The 18,091-nt window shown below is 34.6% G+C and overlaps 1 protein-coding gene across 11 annotated transcripts in view; it reads right to left on the bottom strand.

The window, feature by feature from the left end:
- The window catches only part of LOC140629442 (outer dynein arm-docking complex subunit 2-like), a 150,382-nt gene that overhangs the window by 12,609 nt on the left and 119,682 nt on the right, over positions 1 to 18,091 (bottom strand). Inside the window, exon 21 of one of the 11 annotated variants that reach the window (XM_072818924.1) lies at positions 7,899 to 7,935. The exons of 9 other annotated variants lie outside the window; for them this stretch is intronic. In XM_072818924.1, the coding sequence (XP_072675025.1) occupies positions 7,929 to 7,935 (7 nt within the window). In that variant the 3' untranslated portion in view covers positions 7,899 to 7,928. Of the gene's footprint in view, positions 1 to 7,898; positions 7,936 to 15,617; positions 15,809 to 18,091 lie in introns of those variants that run through there. One more of the 11 variants, XM_072818923.1, reaches the window with a different exon arrangement.

Here is an 18,091-nt window from a genome sequence, read left to right as displayed (position 1 = left end):
GGCTATTGTAGCTGCACCCTTGGTTTGGGGTCTTCAATTTCTCTCAATTCTATCCATCCTATAATTCCTGTGAAATTGATCTTCCTAAAGGACCTTTTGGAGCTTCTGTAGTGGCTCCTTGAGAGCAGGTCCCCAGGTTTATTCAGTCTGTTCATCACACCACCTCGCACATTTAATCAATGCCTGCAATTCCCAGAGAAACTTTCCAATGGCTTCCCATTACCCCTGTGGTATTAAAACCCTGATTCCTGAACTCAGTAGTTATCATTTTCAATAAGCTGATTTATTCTTCCCAATTTCCTATATTTGGGCATTTGCTTATAAAACTCTTGTGCCATCCACGAAACACTAAGTGCTAAGCATACAGAAATAACATATACAGTCAACTCTCGTTACTTGGGGGGTAGTTATGTTCTATAAAGTCATTGCAAACAGGGAATTAATCAACACTGAACCATTGCTCCTGGTTCTCCCAGGGAGAAATACAATTGTCCCTGAGAGCCTCTGTTCAGAACATTTTTGTCAAATGATCTATAACCATGTTCTATGTGTGTTTCTGTTTAAAGCACCTTGTTTAATATATATTGTTGATTCATTAACATTGAACCAGCCCGGGATCCCTGGGTGGCGCAGTGGTTTGGCGCCTGCCTTTGGCCCAGGGCGCGATCCTGGAGACCCGGAATCGAATCCCACGTCGGGCTCCCGGTGCATGGAGCCTGCTTCTCCCTCTGCCTGTGTCTCTGCCTCTCTCTCTCTCTGTGACTATCATAAATAAATAAAAAAAGAAAAAAAAATTAAAAAAAAAAAAAAAAAAACATTGAACCAGCCCATGGCCAGCAGCACTGCCATTCATCCTGAGCAAAGCTTCCTAACACCTGTAGTTTCTGTGTAAGGCATGTTATAATCTTCTTGCGCTTGGGAACATTAGACCAGATGGCTCTTTCCCTCTGTTTAGGGACCATGTTAAGCAGCAACATAACCAACTCAAAACACAAAAATGTGAAGCATGTGGCATGACACAGGTTGTAAAAAAAGATGCTTGTTTACAGTAGAAGAGCTGAAACAAGAAGACAGAGCCTGGCCCTCTGTTCAGTATCGGCTGAACAGGTGCATGAGGTGACTTAAACTGTTCCTGCTCTGTGCATGTCTGTGAATGACAGCAAAAGTGCTGTACTGCTTTGGAGGTTACAAATAAATTTTAGCAGGGATGTGAAGTCACAAACATGGAATCTACAAATAGGATTTTAACTGTCCTTCAGGAAAGTACAGTCTAGTGAGGGAGATAAACCGTTATAATCCATTATGATAAATACAGTAGATGGGTGCATGGGGTTCCATATGAACACAAAGAGGACACAATAGTTTACTGACAGGCTACAGAAAGTCTCTCAACTGTGAGCCTTTCCCTATACCAGATCCAAAACAAGATAGTCTTTGCTCCATGAATCTAAAATCTCTCCCAACACAAATACATTCATTTCTAACCTCATTCTTTCAAAGTACATGTTCAAGTTCTAAATCTAACCATTGGAATAATCTTCCATTTGAAAGTCGAAGGTGCGTTTTCATAAAATTTCTTTGAACTTTATCGCTTTTTGCATATACAGCAATGGGTTTATAGGTAGCATTAGTTTACACCCACAGGCCATTGCAAATGGGTTTATCTCCTTTTGTATAGTTTTTTAAATCTGATTAGCAGCTTGTTCTGAATTCGTTTTCAGTAGTAAGTAAGCTCTTCTCATTTTGATTATCAATTGAATTTTACATTAATTCTTTGACATTATAAACACAAAACTGAATTGTGTTTTCAAAATCTTCAACTTTATCGTAGAAGTCAAACTGTGTGGCTGGCAAAATAATAGTTCTAGAAAGATGAATACATATTCATACTCTATTAAACAAACCCAAACAAACTAAAAATGATGTAGCTGCTTGTTATGTTTCTTAGGGGTTTTTGTTGTTGTTGTTATGGTAACATTTGCCAAGATTGTTAAGAAGGTTGGCTGGCTTGCCTGCCCACTGAGGACATGTATATCAACAAAAGTGAAGTGTCTGTGCCCACAGAGTAGGCATAGCCAAGGTTGTAGAGTTTCTTTCTGGCAATGTCAACAGAACTATATTGAAACCATAATTTTACATGATTTCTAAAAATCTCACAATTTTCACTGAAAAGTACACTGGTAAATATTATTATCTCGTGATGGCTCACAATAAAGGTGGTTGACCTGAGAGAACATGTTATTCTTACACCTTGTTAGAGGATGCAACTGAAATCTATAGATTTTAAAATCAAGTTGGCAACTCAGTAAAAATGGAAACATGAAAAGGATGTCAGAATTAAGTGGTCAGGGACACCTGGGTGGCACAGTGTTTGAGCATCTGCCTTTGGCTCAGATAGTGACCCCAGAGTCCTGGGATCGAGTCCCATATTGGATTCCTCGCAGGGAGCCTACTTCTCCCTCTGCCTGTGTCTCTGCCTCTCTCTATCTCTCATGAATAAATAAATAAAACCTTAAAAAAAAAGAATTAAATGGTCACCGATGAAAAGCTACAATTAGAAAAGAATTTTACTTTTTTATAATGATTCTCAATGTTTTTATGTTTATCTCTCTAAATATTAGAGATTCTACGGGAGACCAAATTTGAAGAAAAAAAGTGAACATGACAAACTCTGGAAAGTTATGTCCCAGAATTTCTTGGCCCTGGTAGTATAGAATGATAACCTATCCTTTTATAGTTGTGTAAACAATATGATTAGAAAAGTCCCAGAAACATTTTCTCAGGGGAAAAAAAAATCATTCTTACAGTAAATATTAAGAGAGTGCCCACTAGGTGCCAGGTAATTTTTGAGGCACTGGGGATATTTCCACCTTGAAAGCAAACTGAAATCCCTGCTCTCATGGAGCTAATATTCTTTTGGGAAAAGACACAGAATAAAAGAGCAACCTGGCACATTATATGAACTATTAAAGTGACTGGAAAAAAAATAAACCAGAGAAGTGTGGTGGGATAGACGAGTGGCGGGGGGGCGGTGCAAGGAGGCTGTCCATGCAACAGTAACATGCGGCAGTACCCCTGCAGGGGTGAGAGAAGCTAGCACAGGGCTACAGAAAACAGTGTTCTGGTACCTAGTGCAGTCCCTGGCATGAAGAACTAGTCATTTTCAGTAAACACTAAATGAAAGTTACTCAGTAGTTGTTACATGCATACAATATTAATATTGGATCCTAGAGAACATATACTCCAACACTTTTATTACCCAATGAGAAAGCAGAAGTAGAGTGCCTAACCAACTCTGTATGATATGTGGTATGTTGGTTGGATATGCAAATAAAACATAATTTATTTTTTCTTTCTTCCCTGGAAAAAAAAAAAAGCATGATTTAGATGAGTGTATGAAAAGCAGCTGAGGCATGGCTTGCCCAAAAGAGAGAGCAAAATGGACCAACACAAATATTAATACTTATGGTTACCACAATGACAAGACACCCATTCCATTCACTACCCCTTCTGTTTTATAATCTGCCTTTTTAATTCAATATATGTAATGGAGCTTCTGTGTCAATGAATGCAAATGAACGTAGATTCATAGTAATCATTTTAATGACAAGTATTGCTATATTGATGTACCATAATATAGTTAACTGATCCTTTATTAATTGAAATTAGGTTCTTTCTGGTTTTGCAAAATAATAAAAATAACATTGCAAAGGCCATCCTTGCATTCTTTTGCAATGCACTGATTATTTTCTAAGGACACATACTGAGAAATGGAATTGCTCAGTAAAGATTTTGTATATTTTAATTTTTAATACACAATAGCAGACTATTCTCCATAAAAGTTATGTCAATTTGATTCCACATACACAGATCATAAGACTACCAGCCACCAGCAACAGCAACTATCTTAATTTTGTCTCTACATGCAAAAACTTTAATTTTTCACCTTAATTCTTTTTCTCCTTCATTATGGAATATTTCAAACATACTTAGTTTTTAATGGTAAATAAACATGAATAACACACAACTTTCAAAACCTCATTGCCAGTGTCATCTATCAGTATAAATGTGTGTTTATTTTTTCTAAACCATTTGTAAGTGAATTAGAGAAATAATATAATTCGCAGCTAAAATTTCAAGAAGGTCCTATCCTAACAACATCTTCCCTACCTTAAAGTTTTAGCATCTATTAATTATCCTTGCCTAAAATAATTATTTTATTGGGAGTTAGAGTAAACAAAATTAAAAAAACCACTACATTCATTGACTGAATTCTTTAATAAAGAGAGCTTCCTCTCATCACCTAGGGGCTCAGTTATCCTACAGAAAAGCAGAGTAAGTTTAATCTATTCCCTTTAACCACTAATTTGTTGAGTAAGAAGTTACTATACTGGTTATTTCCAGTGGAAGAGGAAATTTTTCTTCTCTTTCATTTTCATTCTTCCTCAGTATTTAAAATCCTGTGTAATTAGATCTATCAATTATTTTCTTTATGATTTTGATCTTTTACTTATGCTTAGAATAGCCATCCACACCCCCAGATAGTAAAACTTGAATATTTCTTTTGTTCTCTTATAATATACTTTGCTGGGCAGCCCTGGTGGCTCAGTGGTTTAGTGCCGCCTGCAGCCCAGGGTGTGATCCTGGAGACCCTGGATCGAGTCCCACATGGGGCTCTCAGAATGGAGCCTGCTTCTCTCTCTGCCTGTGTCTCTGCCTCTCTCTCTCCTCTCTGTGTATTCTCATGAATAAATAAATAAAAATCTTTAAAAAATATATACTTTGCTTATACTTAAATATGTTAATTACCTGAATTGTCTATAAGAAGGAAGTAGAGATCCAGCTTTTTTATGGTCATTCTGTGATAGTATACTAAAATTTAAAAAAATATTAAGTATGGTGGATCTGTTTCCTCAGGCAATGGACATAAAAGCAAAACTGAATATTGCAACTACATCAAACTAAAAAGCTTTTGTACAACAAAGGGAACTATCAATAAAATAAAAAGACAACCTACTAAATAAGAAAAAACCACGTCTGATAAGGGATTAATAACAAAATATTTAAAGAATACAATTCAGGGATCCCTGGGTGGCGCAGCGGTTTGGCGCCTGCCTTTGGCCCAGGGCGCGATCCTGGAGATCCGGGATCGAATCCCGCATCGGGCTCCCGGTGCATGGAGCCTGCTTCTCCCTCTGCCTGTCTCTCTTTCTCTCCCTCTCTCTGTGACTATCATAAATAAATAAAAAAAAAATTAAAAAAAAAGAATACAATTCAACACTGAAGCCCACAAATAATCTGATTAAAAATAGGCACAGTACCTGAAAAAGGATATTTCCAAAGATATCCGGATGGCCAAGAGACACATGAAAAGATTTTCAACATCACCTACCACCAGAGAGATGCAAGTCGAAACCACAATGACATGTAACCTCATATCAGTCATAATATCCTAAATTTTGATATGTAGTTATATAGTTATATATAGATATATTTATTTAGCCTATCTAATTTATTCCATTTATCTGTCCATACTTGCACGATTCTTGTTTTCTTTTCTTTTCTTTTCTTTTCTTTTTTTTTAGAGAAGGAGAGAGCAGGGGTACGAGCAGAGAAAGAGGGAGAGAGAGAATCTTAAGTAGGCTCCATACCCAGTGAGAAGCCGAACATGGGGTCAGCCTCATAACCCTGAGATCATGACCTGAAGTGAAATCAAGAGTCAGACATTTAACCCACTGAGCCACCTAGGTGCTCCTAATTGTTTGTTTTTAATAGTATGGGTAGGAGCTCTAAAGACTGAACAATAATCTGCCAATTGGATACCCTTTAATTGTATAAAATAATTTGTTGTTGCCTGATTAAGAGGCATTTATATAATTTGACTTAGATTATGTATTTTTCAAAAATGTTTATAATTGGTTTCAAAAGAAAGAAAATTCTGCAACCAGAGACACGAAAACTATTGTAAAAAAGACCAAGTGGAAAAGCTAGACTTGAAAACTGCAGTATGAGAAAGGAAGAATTTATTAGATGGGCTTAACAACAAACTGAAATTAGTAGAGAAAGGAATATATGAATTTAAAGAAAAGGCATCCAAACTGAAACATAAGGAGAAAAAATGAAAAAATAAGAGTTCAATGTCTGTGGAATATTATTAAATAAAACAGCATGTGCAAATTGGAATTTCAGGAAAAAAAGAGGGAAAGAGAGAATGAGACCAAAGAATATATGCAAAGACAATGACTGAAGTCTTTCTAAAATTGATGGAAGACATTAATCCATAGGTCTGAGAAGCTCAGTGAACCCTAAACAGAAAAAAATACAAAGAAAACTACACCTTAAGCATTTCATAATCAAACTGCTGAAATCCAAAGCTAAGAAGCAGGTCTTAAAGCCAGCTAAAGAAAAGACACATCGGGTATAGGGAATTAAAATAAAAACAAAATCTGACTTCTCACAATAAACAATGAAAACAAAAAGACAAGAAAATGGCATTTATAATGTGCTGGAATAAAAATGCTGTTCATCTAGACTTCTAAACCAAGTAAAAATATCTTTCAAAAATAATGATACAGCCCCTTCCCTGTGCCCCCGGAATAATTCAGCCCCAAAATCATTATGTGTGGGAGAACAATGTAGGGACCACAGTAGAAGGTAAAGTGCTTTAGTGGCCCTGCATGGGGTATTAAAGCCCAAGAAGATGAAGAAGGAATCTCTACATGCAGGATAAAGCAGGAATGTGGTATCCAGTTCTAAATCAGAGCAGCCCCTAGGAGTACAACTCAAGTGGGGAGGTGGAACCCTTGCAAAAAGAGAGCCCCTCGAGAATCAGCCTGTTGTGTAATGATGAGCCTGAACAGGGTGCGAAGTCTGGCTCGGGAAATAAGAGACTAAGCAGTATGAAGAGTGAAAGGGAAAGGTGGTCCAGCATGGGGTACCAGAGCTTGAATAGGATAAAGACAGCATAGCATGCAGGCACCTGGGCATTCTGGCATGTTGAATCAGAGCCAAAGCAGAATGAGAACAGCATCTGCAAAGGGGACAGGATAGGGGTGAACATGGAGGACAGGTTATATACAGGGAGGGAAGTCTGATAAGTATAGATGGGAATCAGTTTCTTATTGTCAATGGAAGAAATTACAAATACTGACAGAAAACTAGAAACAAATTTATAACTGTAGTGAACAATTTTAGCACCTCTTTCTCAGGGGTAATAGAATAGGAAAAAAAATTGTAAAGATACAGAAGACTGAACAACACACTTAACCAACATGACCTAATCAACATTTTAAAAACACTACAACTGCAGAATGCACATGCAAAATCCCATGCAAAGAGAATATTTACAAAAATGGACCACATGGCCAGACCATAAAGCTAAATGTGGAAAAGTTAAAATCTCAGTGAATATCATCTCTGACATGGTCTTAAATTACAAATCAAGCATGATATGGTTTCTGGAAAATACTCAAATTTTTGGAAATTAAGCAACACCTGTAAATAACCCTTGGGCCAAAGGGAAGTCACAAAGAAATTCAGGAAATATTTTGAATCAAACAAAAAGAAACCGTATTTGTGGGATGTGCTAAAATGGTACTGAGAGGGAAATATATAATAGCTTTAAATGCCCACAGTGGCAAAGAATGGACCTGTAATGTAAACTATCACAGCTTTTACTTCAAGAGAGCAGAAAAAGCAAAAACTTAAACCTGAGATGAGTAAAATAAAATAATAAAAAGAAGATGAATAATACTGATAATCCACTAAAGTAACAGTTGACAAACTTCTTATGAAAGGAGACAACAGTGAGTATTGTAGGCTTTGGAGGCAGCATATGATCTCTGTTGCATAGTCTTTGTTTTGTAAATATTTAACATGTAAAAACCATTTTTAACTCACATGTTATTAAAAATGGTCCTTGAGCTGCATCAGGGACTGATAAAAAAAGAGACACAAAAAGAGAGAGAACACATATTACTATCATTACAGAACGTACAACTGATAAAACGATAAAAATAATAATACAAGGACATTATAAATAACTTTGTGCCAATTAACTGAACTTAAATGAAAACAAATATATTGAGAGAAACAAATGACATAATTGGTCCAAAAAGACATGGAAAATCTAAACAGTACCATATTTATTAAAGACACATAATTACCTTTAACACCATCAGATACAAATAAATCATCATCAACAAAAGTCCTTTCCACAAAGAACTCCAAGTCCAGATGGTTTTGCTGGTGAATTCTATCAAACATTTAAGATATAATCCTACACAAATTCTATTTGAAAACAGAAAGGAAAGATGATCTTTTGACTTGTTTATAGGGCCAGCATAATCCATATGCTAAAACTCGACAAAAATATTACAAGAAGAATATAAACCAACATACCTCATCAATATAAACATAGAATATGAAACACCAGCTAATAAAATCCAAGAATAAATGAAAAGGGTAATATAACATGCTCAGTGATTTTACCCAAAAAATGGAAGGTTGACTCAATCTTTGACTCAACCTTCAAAAATCAATTCATGAAATTCACCTTGTTGTTAATAGAACAAAGAAAATTTATCTGATACTCTCAAAAGCTGTAGAAAAAGCATTTTACAAAATTCAAAACCTATTTATGATTTAAAAAACAAACTCCAAAACAAACTGGGAATAAATGAACTTCCTCAATCTGATAAAGGGCATCCACAAAAAACCTACAACTAGTAGCATACATAACAGTAAGAAATGGAATGTTTTCTCCCCAAGTTCAGGACAGCACACAGATGTATGTGCTCACCTCACTGTAACAGAGGTCCTGGCCTGTTCAACAAAGGAAAAGAAATAAAAAGCATAAAGATTGGGGGAAAAGAGTAAATTCTCATTATTTGCAGATAACATAATTCTATATGTAAAAAACCCTTAAAAAATCTATAAAAATTTATTAGAAAGAATAAAGTTAACAAGGTTGTAAGAATACTCAAAGATATACTTGAATATATACAACTATATTAAACAGTCACTGAAATTAAAGAAGACCTAAATAAATGGAGACATATGCCATATTAGTGGATTGGCAGTCTCAATATTATTAGGATTTCCACTCTCCCAAATTGACTAGATAGGTTCCTAACAACATTTATTAAGTGTTAAAATAACCTATTATTTTGAACAAAAAAAGTCAGACAAAACAAATACATACTATGCTTCCATTTGTTTCCAAGTAGAGACAGGACTGAGCTATACAAGGAGGCATTCTCAAGAATTATGAAAACAAAAGCAAGATATGAAATGCCATAAAAGGCAAGAGAAGGGAGCTCCCCGGAGTGAAGAGAGGTGGCAGTGGATACCTTGCGGTAAGGAGGAATAGCCAGGGAGTTTTTAGGGTAATGACAATATTCTTGGCTTGGGTTGCAGTTATAGGAGTCTTCCCTTTTCAGTACATTACAAATATGTACATTTGCATCATGTACTTTCCTTTATACATATTACATTCCTCAAAATAAATGTTTGAAAATGCGTTTTAATTTCCATACACAGATATATATTCTTTCTATCACAAGAAATGGTACTGAACAGCTCATTTAATTCAGTGTTAAACTAAGCACACATCACAACTGGATAAAATATATAATATGAATAAATAGAATCCACATCATCTTCAAATCAAAAATCCCTACAGCTTGTTTTAAAATGAGAAAATGAAGATTCAGAAGATGAAATTATTCACGTAATTACTTTGCATTTGTCATTTGTTATCAGGCAAATCCATGTGCTTTTAAAAGTATGTAGATGAGAAACAACAAAAAAGAAAACGTGAAAAGCAGGAAAAATGTTCTTAGTGATACAAATATATAAAACATACTCTATTTTACGTCTTGCATAAACCCTAAAAGGTCAAAAGACTGGTTCTGTGGTAAAAGAAATATTTGGGCAGCCACAAAGAGATTAAATCTCTTTTGTATACAAACAAGCGTAGCTTTACTTTTTCCCCTCTTTTAAAAAGAACAAATAAACCCAATGTAAAAATAAGAAAAAACTATGTAAATGCAACATAATTATGTTTAAACCACAGAAGACAGGAAATTTAGAGTTACAGATTCCATGGTAAGTTTTAATTCTATCCTTGTGTACATGTTTTATAAAAAGAGTCTTTCATTACATGATCACATAACACTATACCATGTAACAATCAGTTCAGCAAATGTTTATTTTACAATGTGTGGAAGGAAAATATTTTATAGAATAAATTACAGGAAATTAGTACATTATTTAGGTAGATTGCTCCTTAAAATTTCTGAAAGTCTTGGGTATTTACTGAATATTAATAGAAACACTCTTTTCTTATCTTCTAAAGAAAATGAAATTTAACTCTTATGGGTAAGCACTTATATTTGAAAGTCGACCTTTAGATTTTAAGGTTATTTTGAAGTAATGAAAAATAATTCATTATTAGGACATTAGGATTTTAGCAGGTTTTGAATTCTGTATGCCAGGCATTTCATATAAAAGAACAGTAGAGACTGAAGTAAATCATGAAAACCCATGAGTTCATAATAAATCCCCAAAATAGCCCTTACTGTCACTACTGGAGTTTGCTAGGGCTCCTAACAATTCAGATATCTGAAATTTGACTTTTTTTCGAAGAAAGGAAAGGCATTTATCCTTCTGCCTTTCCTGTATTAATTCTATTTCAGTTTAACCAAATAGTTAGCAATCAACTATGAGATAAACCTATAAAAATATTGTTTTCTAAAGACCCCTCTTCCCTCAAAATCTCAAGGCCTCCAGAAAAAAAGATCAAATGACTTACAAAGATAAAAGAATTAGACTAGAATCAGACTTCCAAGAAAAAAAAAAAAGCTATGAAGCAAGTAAAAAATGGTGCATTTTTTTTTTACTTCAGTGAATAAAGTGGGAATAAAAGATTTTATATCTAGCAAGGCTGTCCTCTGAGTATTCATAGGAAAATAGCTTCAGTGGGTATTCACATGTGTGTCTGCACAGCAAAGGAAATAGTTACACAAAGAGGCAATCTATGGAATAGGAGAAAATATTTGTGAACCATAAACTGAGGAGTTAAAAATCAAAATATATAAGGAGTTCATATAAGTCAGTAGCAATCAAACAAACACCTTTATTTAAAAAATGGGCAAAGGAACAGACATTTCTTCAGAAAAGACCTACAAATGGACAACAGGTATATAAAACCAGCTCAACATCACTAATCATCAGGAAAATGCATATCAAAGCTATAATGAACTATTGCCTCACTCCTTAAAAAATCTATTCCCCAAAAGACAGGAGATAAAAAATGTTTGCAAGGATGTGGAGAAAAGACAACCCTTGCACGATGTTGGTGGGAATGTAAGTTGGTACAGTAATTATGGAAAACAATATAAAGGTTCCCCCCAAAATGAAAAATAAACTATTGTATGATCCAGCAATCCAACTTTTGGGTATATATGCAAAGGAAGGAAATTCAGTATCTCAAAGAGATACTTGCACTCTCACATTCATTACAGCATTATTCATAATAGTCAGGATATGGAAACAACCTAGGTGTCCATCAGTAGATGAGTAGAAATTGTGAGTATATATATAAATAATGGAATGTTATTTGGCCTTAAAAAAGAAATACTGCTATTTGTGATATGGATGGATTTGGAAGACATTATGCTAAGTGAAATAAGCCTGACACAGAAAGACAAATATTGCATGATATCACTTATATGTGGAATCTAAAAAAGTTGAACTTGGATGTCCATTGATAGATAAATGGAAGAGATGTGGTATATATGTACAATGGAATACTATTCAGACATAAAAAGAATGAAATCTTGCCATTTGCAACAACATGGATGGAGTTAAAGGGAATAATGCTAAGCAAAATAAGAGAAATAAAAATACCATATGATTTCACTCATATGTGGAATTTCAGAAACAAATGAACAAAGGGTAAAAAAAGAGAGACAAACCAAGAAACAGACTCTTACCCATAGGGAATAATAGATGGTTACCAGAGAGGAAGTGGAAGGGGGGATGGGTAAAATAGGTAATGTGGATTAAAGAGTACACTTATGTGATGAGCATTGAATAATGTATAGAAGTGTTGAATCACTATATTGTACACCTGAAACTAATATAACACTCTAGGTCAACTATACTGGAACTAAAAAACTTTTTTACAAAGTTGAACTTAGAGAAACAGAATGTAATGGTGGTCACCAGGGCTAGGTGGAGGAAATGGGTCAAATGTACAATGTTTCAGTTTTAAAGTACCTAAGTTCCAGAGATCTAGGGTACAGAACAGTAACTAGACTAATAATAATGTATACTGATATCTTGAGTGTTCTTATCATACACCCAAATAAATGAATAACTGTGTGAGGTAATACACTAATTAGCTTGATTGTGGAATTATTACACAAGGTACATTATATCAAACACAACGTTGTATACCTTAAATATACACAATTTTAAAACTGTCAATCATATCTCTAAAAATTAGAAAAAAGTAAAACATTTGAAACCTTATGGAATTCTGCACCCATGAATCCTTTATGAAGATTTTACTACAGGATGAATTCCAAACAATTAAAATATGATAAAAACTTCAGCAAAAACTGATTAGTGTGTGTACACGTGTGTATGTACACATATATATGACTAAACAAGAACACAATAATGTTCAAATATTATATGTTTTGACAAAGTAGAAATAATGCACTAAAAAATGGGAGGTAAAGGGGCACCTGTGTGGCTTAGCCAGTTAATCATCTGACTCTTGAATTAAGCTCAGATCTTGATCTCAGGGTCATGAGCCTACTTTAAAAAAAAAAAAAGGTAAAGGGAAGGAAAAGAAAGAGGGAAAGAAAAAACAGAATACACTTACTATTATATAGAGAATAAATAGGAGTTAAAAGATAACCAGTAAAAACTGAGGAACTAAGCAGCAAAATATGACATAACAGAAAGGAAAAAGAGGGCAGTAGAAAAATGTACAGGTACAGGACAATGACTAGAATAAAACAAGAATGCAAAGCTTTCTAAGTAACAACAAAAACTAGCAAAGACTACAAATCTTTTTTTTTTTTAATTTTTTATTCATTTATGATAGTCAGAGAGAGAGAGAGGCAGAGACATAGGCAGAGGGAGAAGCAGGCTCCATGCACCGGGAGCCCGAAGTGGGATTCGATCCCGGATCTCCAGGATCGCGCCCTGGGCCAAAGGCAGGTGCCAAACCGCTGCGCCACCCAGGGATCCCTACAAATCTTTTTGAAAAGCAGCAGCAAATATAATAAAATATGATTATGAAATATTATTACATTGTTGAGACCAAATGTATCAGTCATATCAACAAGTGTGACTGCATTCAATTCATTAAAAGAACAAGTATCCTGGGTGCCTGGGGTGGCTCAGGTGGTTAAGTGTCCAAAACTTGATTTTGGCTCAGATCATGATCTCAGAGTTGTGAGTCAGGCCCCCACTGGGCATAGAGTCTGCTAAAGATTCTCCCTCTCACTCTGTCTCACACCCCACTCTCTCTCACTGAAAAAAAGAGAAGAAGAGCAAATATTCTTAATTTGGCTTGCAAAGCAAGACCCATCTATATACTATTTTAAAAGGGAATACTTAAAAGAAAATTATTCAAAAAAGGCTAAAAATAAAGGGTAGGCCAAGATATCCCAAGAAAATGCAAAAAATAAGAAAGCAGGAGTAAAGATTCTGATATCAGACAAAGTAGAAATCAAGCCCAAATTCATTAAACAAAGCAGAGAATAGCCCTTGTAATATTAAAAGCCAAAATTAACGACTATTAAAAACATTTATGTGCCAAACTATATAGAACTTGCCTTTAAGAAGTAAAAACTATATAAGATGTAAGAAGATACAGATAGAAGCACACTACTGATAAAAGGCTTTATTATACTATTTTTAGTATAACACAGCTTAAGTGTACAAACAACGCTAAGTAGAGATAAAAGCTAAGTAACATAATATACATCAAACTCTACATTCTGTTGACATAGAATACATTTTCATCCCAAGATGCTGTGCAAAAATTTACTTTGTATAAGCTTGTAAAAAATCACTAACTTCCATAAAAAGTAGAAATTGAAAAATTAGCCCAGACCAAAACATAGTACAAGCTTCTCCTGCTACCCAAAATTAAAGTGTTCCTATGAAACTTTTCATTAGCCAAAAGGGAATAGAGCAAGGACACATCTTAGGACACATCTTGCTAATGGATGCACAATATTGAGATAAAACACAGATGCTCACAAGACATAGTTCAAAGCTATGGTGGCTTGATGCTGAGAGCAGTACCCAGGAAAGGAGCTTGACACTGCCACTCTCACTGCTTGGAATGCACACTACCTCTGTAAGGGCTCACTGAGAAATGAATGCTGAATGCTATTTTTGCTTTTTGCCTTTTTTCCATAAAAGCAAAAATCTTGGGATCCCTGGGTGGCTCAGCAGTTTGGTGCCTGCCTTTGGCCCAGGGCATGATCCTGGAGTCCCGGGATTGAGTCCCACATCGGGCTCCCTGCGTGGAGCCTGCTCCTCCCTCTGCCAGTGTCTCTCCCTCTCTCTCTCTCTCTCTCTCTCTCTCTCTCTCTCTCTCTGTCTCTCTCTGTCTCTGTCTCTCTCTCTCTCTCTCTCTCCGTCTGTCTCTCATTAATAAATAAATAAAATCTTTAAAAAAAGCAAAAATCTTCAGATTTCTTTTGGTTAGTGAGAACAGGTACTAATGTAGATCTTTCAAAAACATGATGTGGCATAATGTTAACTTTCAAAAAGTGGGTGATGCCTTTATATTGAGAAATAGCTAACAAAACAAAAAATTAAAAAGTTCTTCCTTGTAGAATAACAAAAAAAATCTATTAAACAATTCCTGGGCTAAAAGGAAAATAAAAACTGATATAAAAGGATTTCCAAAAAATGATGATAATGAAATCACTACGTATCAACTATACAAGAGATATTTAAATCATGTCAGAGGAAAATTCATGCACAAATTACTTTTATTATTTAAACAGTAATGAAACTAAATAACTTCCTAGCTCAAAATATTAGAAAAAAAGTTACAAAATACACCAAAAGAAAGCAACAAGGAATTAATAAAGATAAAAAAAAATAATTTGTGAGAGAAAGAGTGAGAGATCACAGAGGCAGAGGGAGAGGGAAAAGCAGACTCGCTGCTAAGCAAAGAGCCTGATGTGGGGATTGATTCCAGAACCCCAGATCATGACCTTCCCCAGATCATGACCAGATGCTTAAAACTGAGCCACCCAGGCACCCTGGGTTTTTTTTAGAATTAAACAATTTAAAAAAATCAAAATAGAATAACCAGATAATTTGATCAGGAAAATACTAGATGAAAGCTCACATATACCAAAAAATATATATACACCAAATATATATATATATATATATATATATACACACACAAATATATATATATACCATTAAAAAGACAAAATTTAAAAATCATAAGATATGACTTTGTAGACCACTTACTCAAATAAATTCTGTCATACAATGAAATTGAACATTTTACAAGGAGATGCAGATTGCCATAAATGACCATTAGAGTAGGGAGGATAAAGAGATTCTATAGAAGAACTAGAGAAAGCTAATAAGGAACTAATAACACACACACATAGTAGGGCCATTTGATTGCACAGTAGACTTCTATTGAACCTTTAAAGTCTAGGTGGTCTCATTGATCAATAAATCATTCCAGAGTAAAGAAATGAAAGAAGACTTAATTCCTTTTGTGAAGCAGGTACAACATTGATACCTAGACTTGACAGAAAAGAAAAAAAAAAAAAAAGAAACAAGCCAATGACCGTCACTCATTTCATTAAAAAGAAAATAAAATATTAGGAAACAAAAGCAGATACTACACTAAGAAAACAGTACATTATAACCAAATGAAACAATTTCTGGAATGCAAGGTTGGTTCAGTGTTTAGAAACCCGCTTAAGGCCATATGAGCACATAAAAGGGAAAAATCATAATGATTATTTCCATAAATGTTCGAACACTCTGACAAAAATTAAATACTTTTCTGATTAAAAACAACACTTTAAAATAGAAATTGATTTTTAATTTAATTTGAATTTTAAGATGATAAAATATATAATTTAGTTCTCAAGATGTTATTTTACTTGCTATAAAAATACTAGAGGCACTTCCACTAAAATCAGGAAAAAAGGCAAAGAAGACCACTAACTATACAACTATCCAGTATTATGCTAGGAAATTAGTTAATGAAATCAGACAAGAGAAATCAATTTAAAGAACTTCTAAAGAAGAGATAAAATTTTCTCTGGAATACCCTAGGGCAGAAGTCGGCAAATTTTTCTGTAAACAGGTAGATAGTATTTTAGTTTTGTGGGTCATTCAGTCTCTGTTGCAACTATTCAACCCTGCCATTGTAGCCAAAAAGCAGCCAAAGACAGTAATAAATAAATGAGTGTGACTGTGTTCCAATAAAACTTTATTTATAAAGAAAGGGTTTGGACCATGGGCTACAGTGTGTCAACCACTGTGCTTAGACAGTTAATAATAAAATGAACTCAAATAATGAGAGCATTCTGTAAGATAGCTCCATATAGAATTAATATATAAAATTTAATAGTGTTCATAGAGACAATTAATTGAGGGACATAATGGCAGGAAAAAAACCATATATAACATCAACAAAGAAGATGAAATACTTAGGAATGACCTGAACAAAAATGCACAAAATCCACATTAAGGAAACTTTACTCTTCAAAGTGAAAAATCTACACTTCAACAAAGAGTCCTATAATTTCACTGTGGTTATGGAGGATGTTAAGGGAAGCTGGATAAAGGGTATATGGGAAATCTCTCTATTTTTGCAACTTTTCCATAAGTCTGGTGCTACTATAAAAGTTAGGTGATCCCTGGATGGCTCAGTGGTTTAGCGCCTGCCTTTGGCCCAGGACGTGATCTTGGAGTCCCGGGATCAAATCCCTCGTTGGGCTCCCTGTGTGGAGCCTGTTTCTCCCTCTGCCTATGTCTCTGCCTCTCTCTCTCTCTCTCTCTCTCTCTCTCTGTCTCTATGAATAATAAATAAGTCTTAAAAAAAAGTTTAAAAAATGTTTTTAAAAAGTTAAGATCCTGACGTAGAAAATAAATCATGGATATTTATTAAGTTTTAAGCTTCTATGCTTTTTATTTTGGATTTTTACAGTCTTTTAATAGAAAATTACATTTCGCAAACTGCAAGTGTTTTTTTGCAATGTTGGTGTGATTTCATATACCTGAAAGCCAGATTACTTCCAGATGAATTTTGTACATTTCAAGTAGATATTAAGTCAACAAGAAGAGAAAATTCAGCACAAAAAATCTACTTTTTCACGAACTTTGTATGTCAGAATGCTGTTCCATTTTAGCTCCTGGGCAAGGGCATAATTAATATGAAATAATTCATATTGAGTTTCTAAAAGCAGTCATCTGAAGTACTGAAAAAAGCCAATAGAGTTTTATGAAATCATTGGTTTCTCAAAAATCATTTTTGATTCAGTAGCCAAATTGTTATTATTAAGATGTTTCTGATTCTTATTTAAAAGGGAGAACTGCTTATGCATTCTATTGCACAAAGTTCATAAAACTGTGCTATGAGTATATGTTTATCCTGCTATGTGACCTAAGCCTTAGCCACAGCCACAGCCACAGACAAATCACTAAAACATAAAACTGCTAGTCATTAAAATAATGAATTATATCAGACTCACATGCGGGAGAGATATTTGTTTGTCATTTCCTTACCATTTACCTGAAAGCTCAAAGATGCAATAAATCCTACAAATCTAGCAAGAACAGCCATGCCTGAAATATGATGCCAAGAGCAATGCTGTTTGGATTCTTACCAAGTTCAAAACACTGTTTTCTGAAACCACCTTAGTGCGTTTATAAAAACATTTGTGGGAAAACCGTATTTAAGAGTACAAAAGGATCCATCAACCCCTTGTTGCACAAGGAAGGACAATTTTGTCTTTATCTTATGAGGCCTTCTCAGAGAATGTGACAGTTTTGAACTCTTTTGCTCTTT

Source organism: Canis lupus (assembly GCF_048164855.1).
Source record: "Canis lupus baileyi chromosome 5 unlocalized genomic scaffold, mCanLup2.hap1 SUPER_5_unloc_5, whole genome shotgun sequence".
NCBI lineage: Eukaryota > Metazoa > Chordata > Mammalia > Carnivora > Canidae > Canis > Canis lupus.
This window is presented reverse-complemented; position numbering and strand designations above follow the sequence as displayed.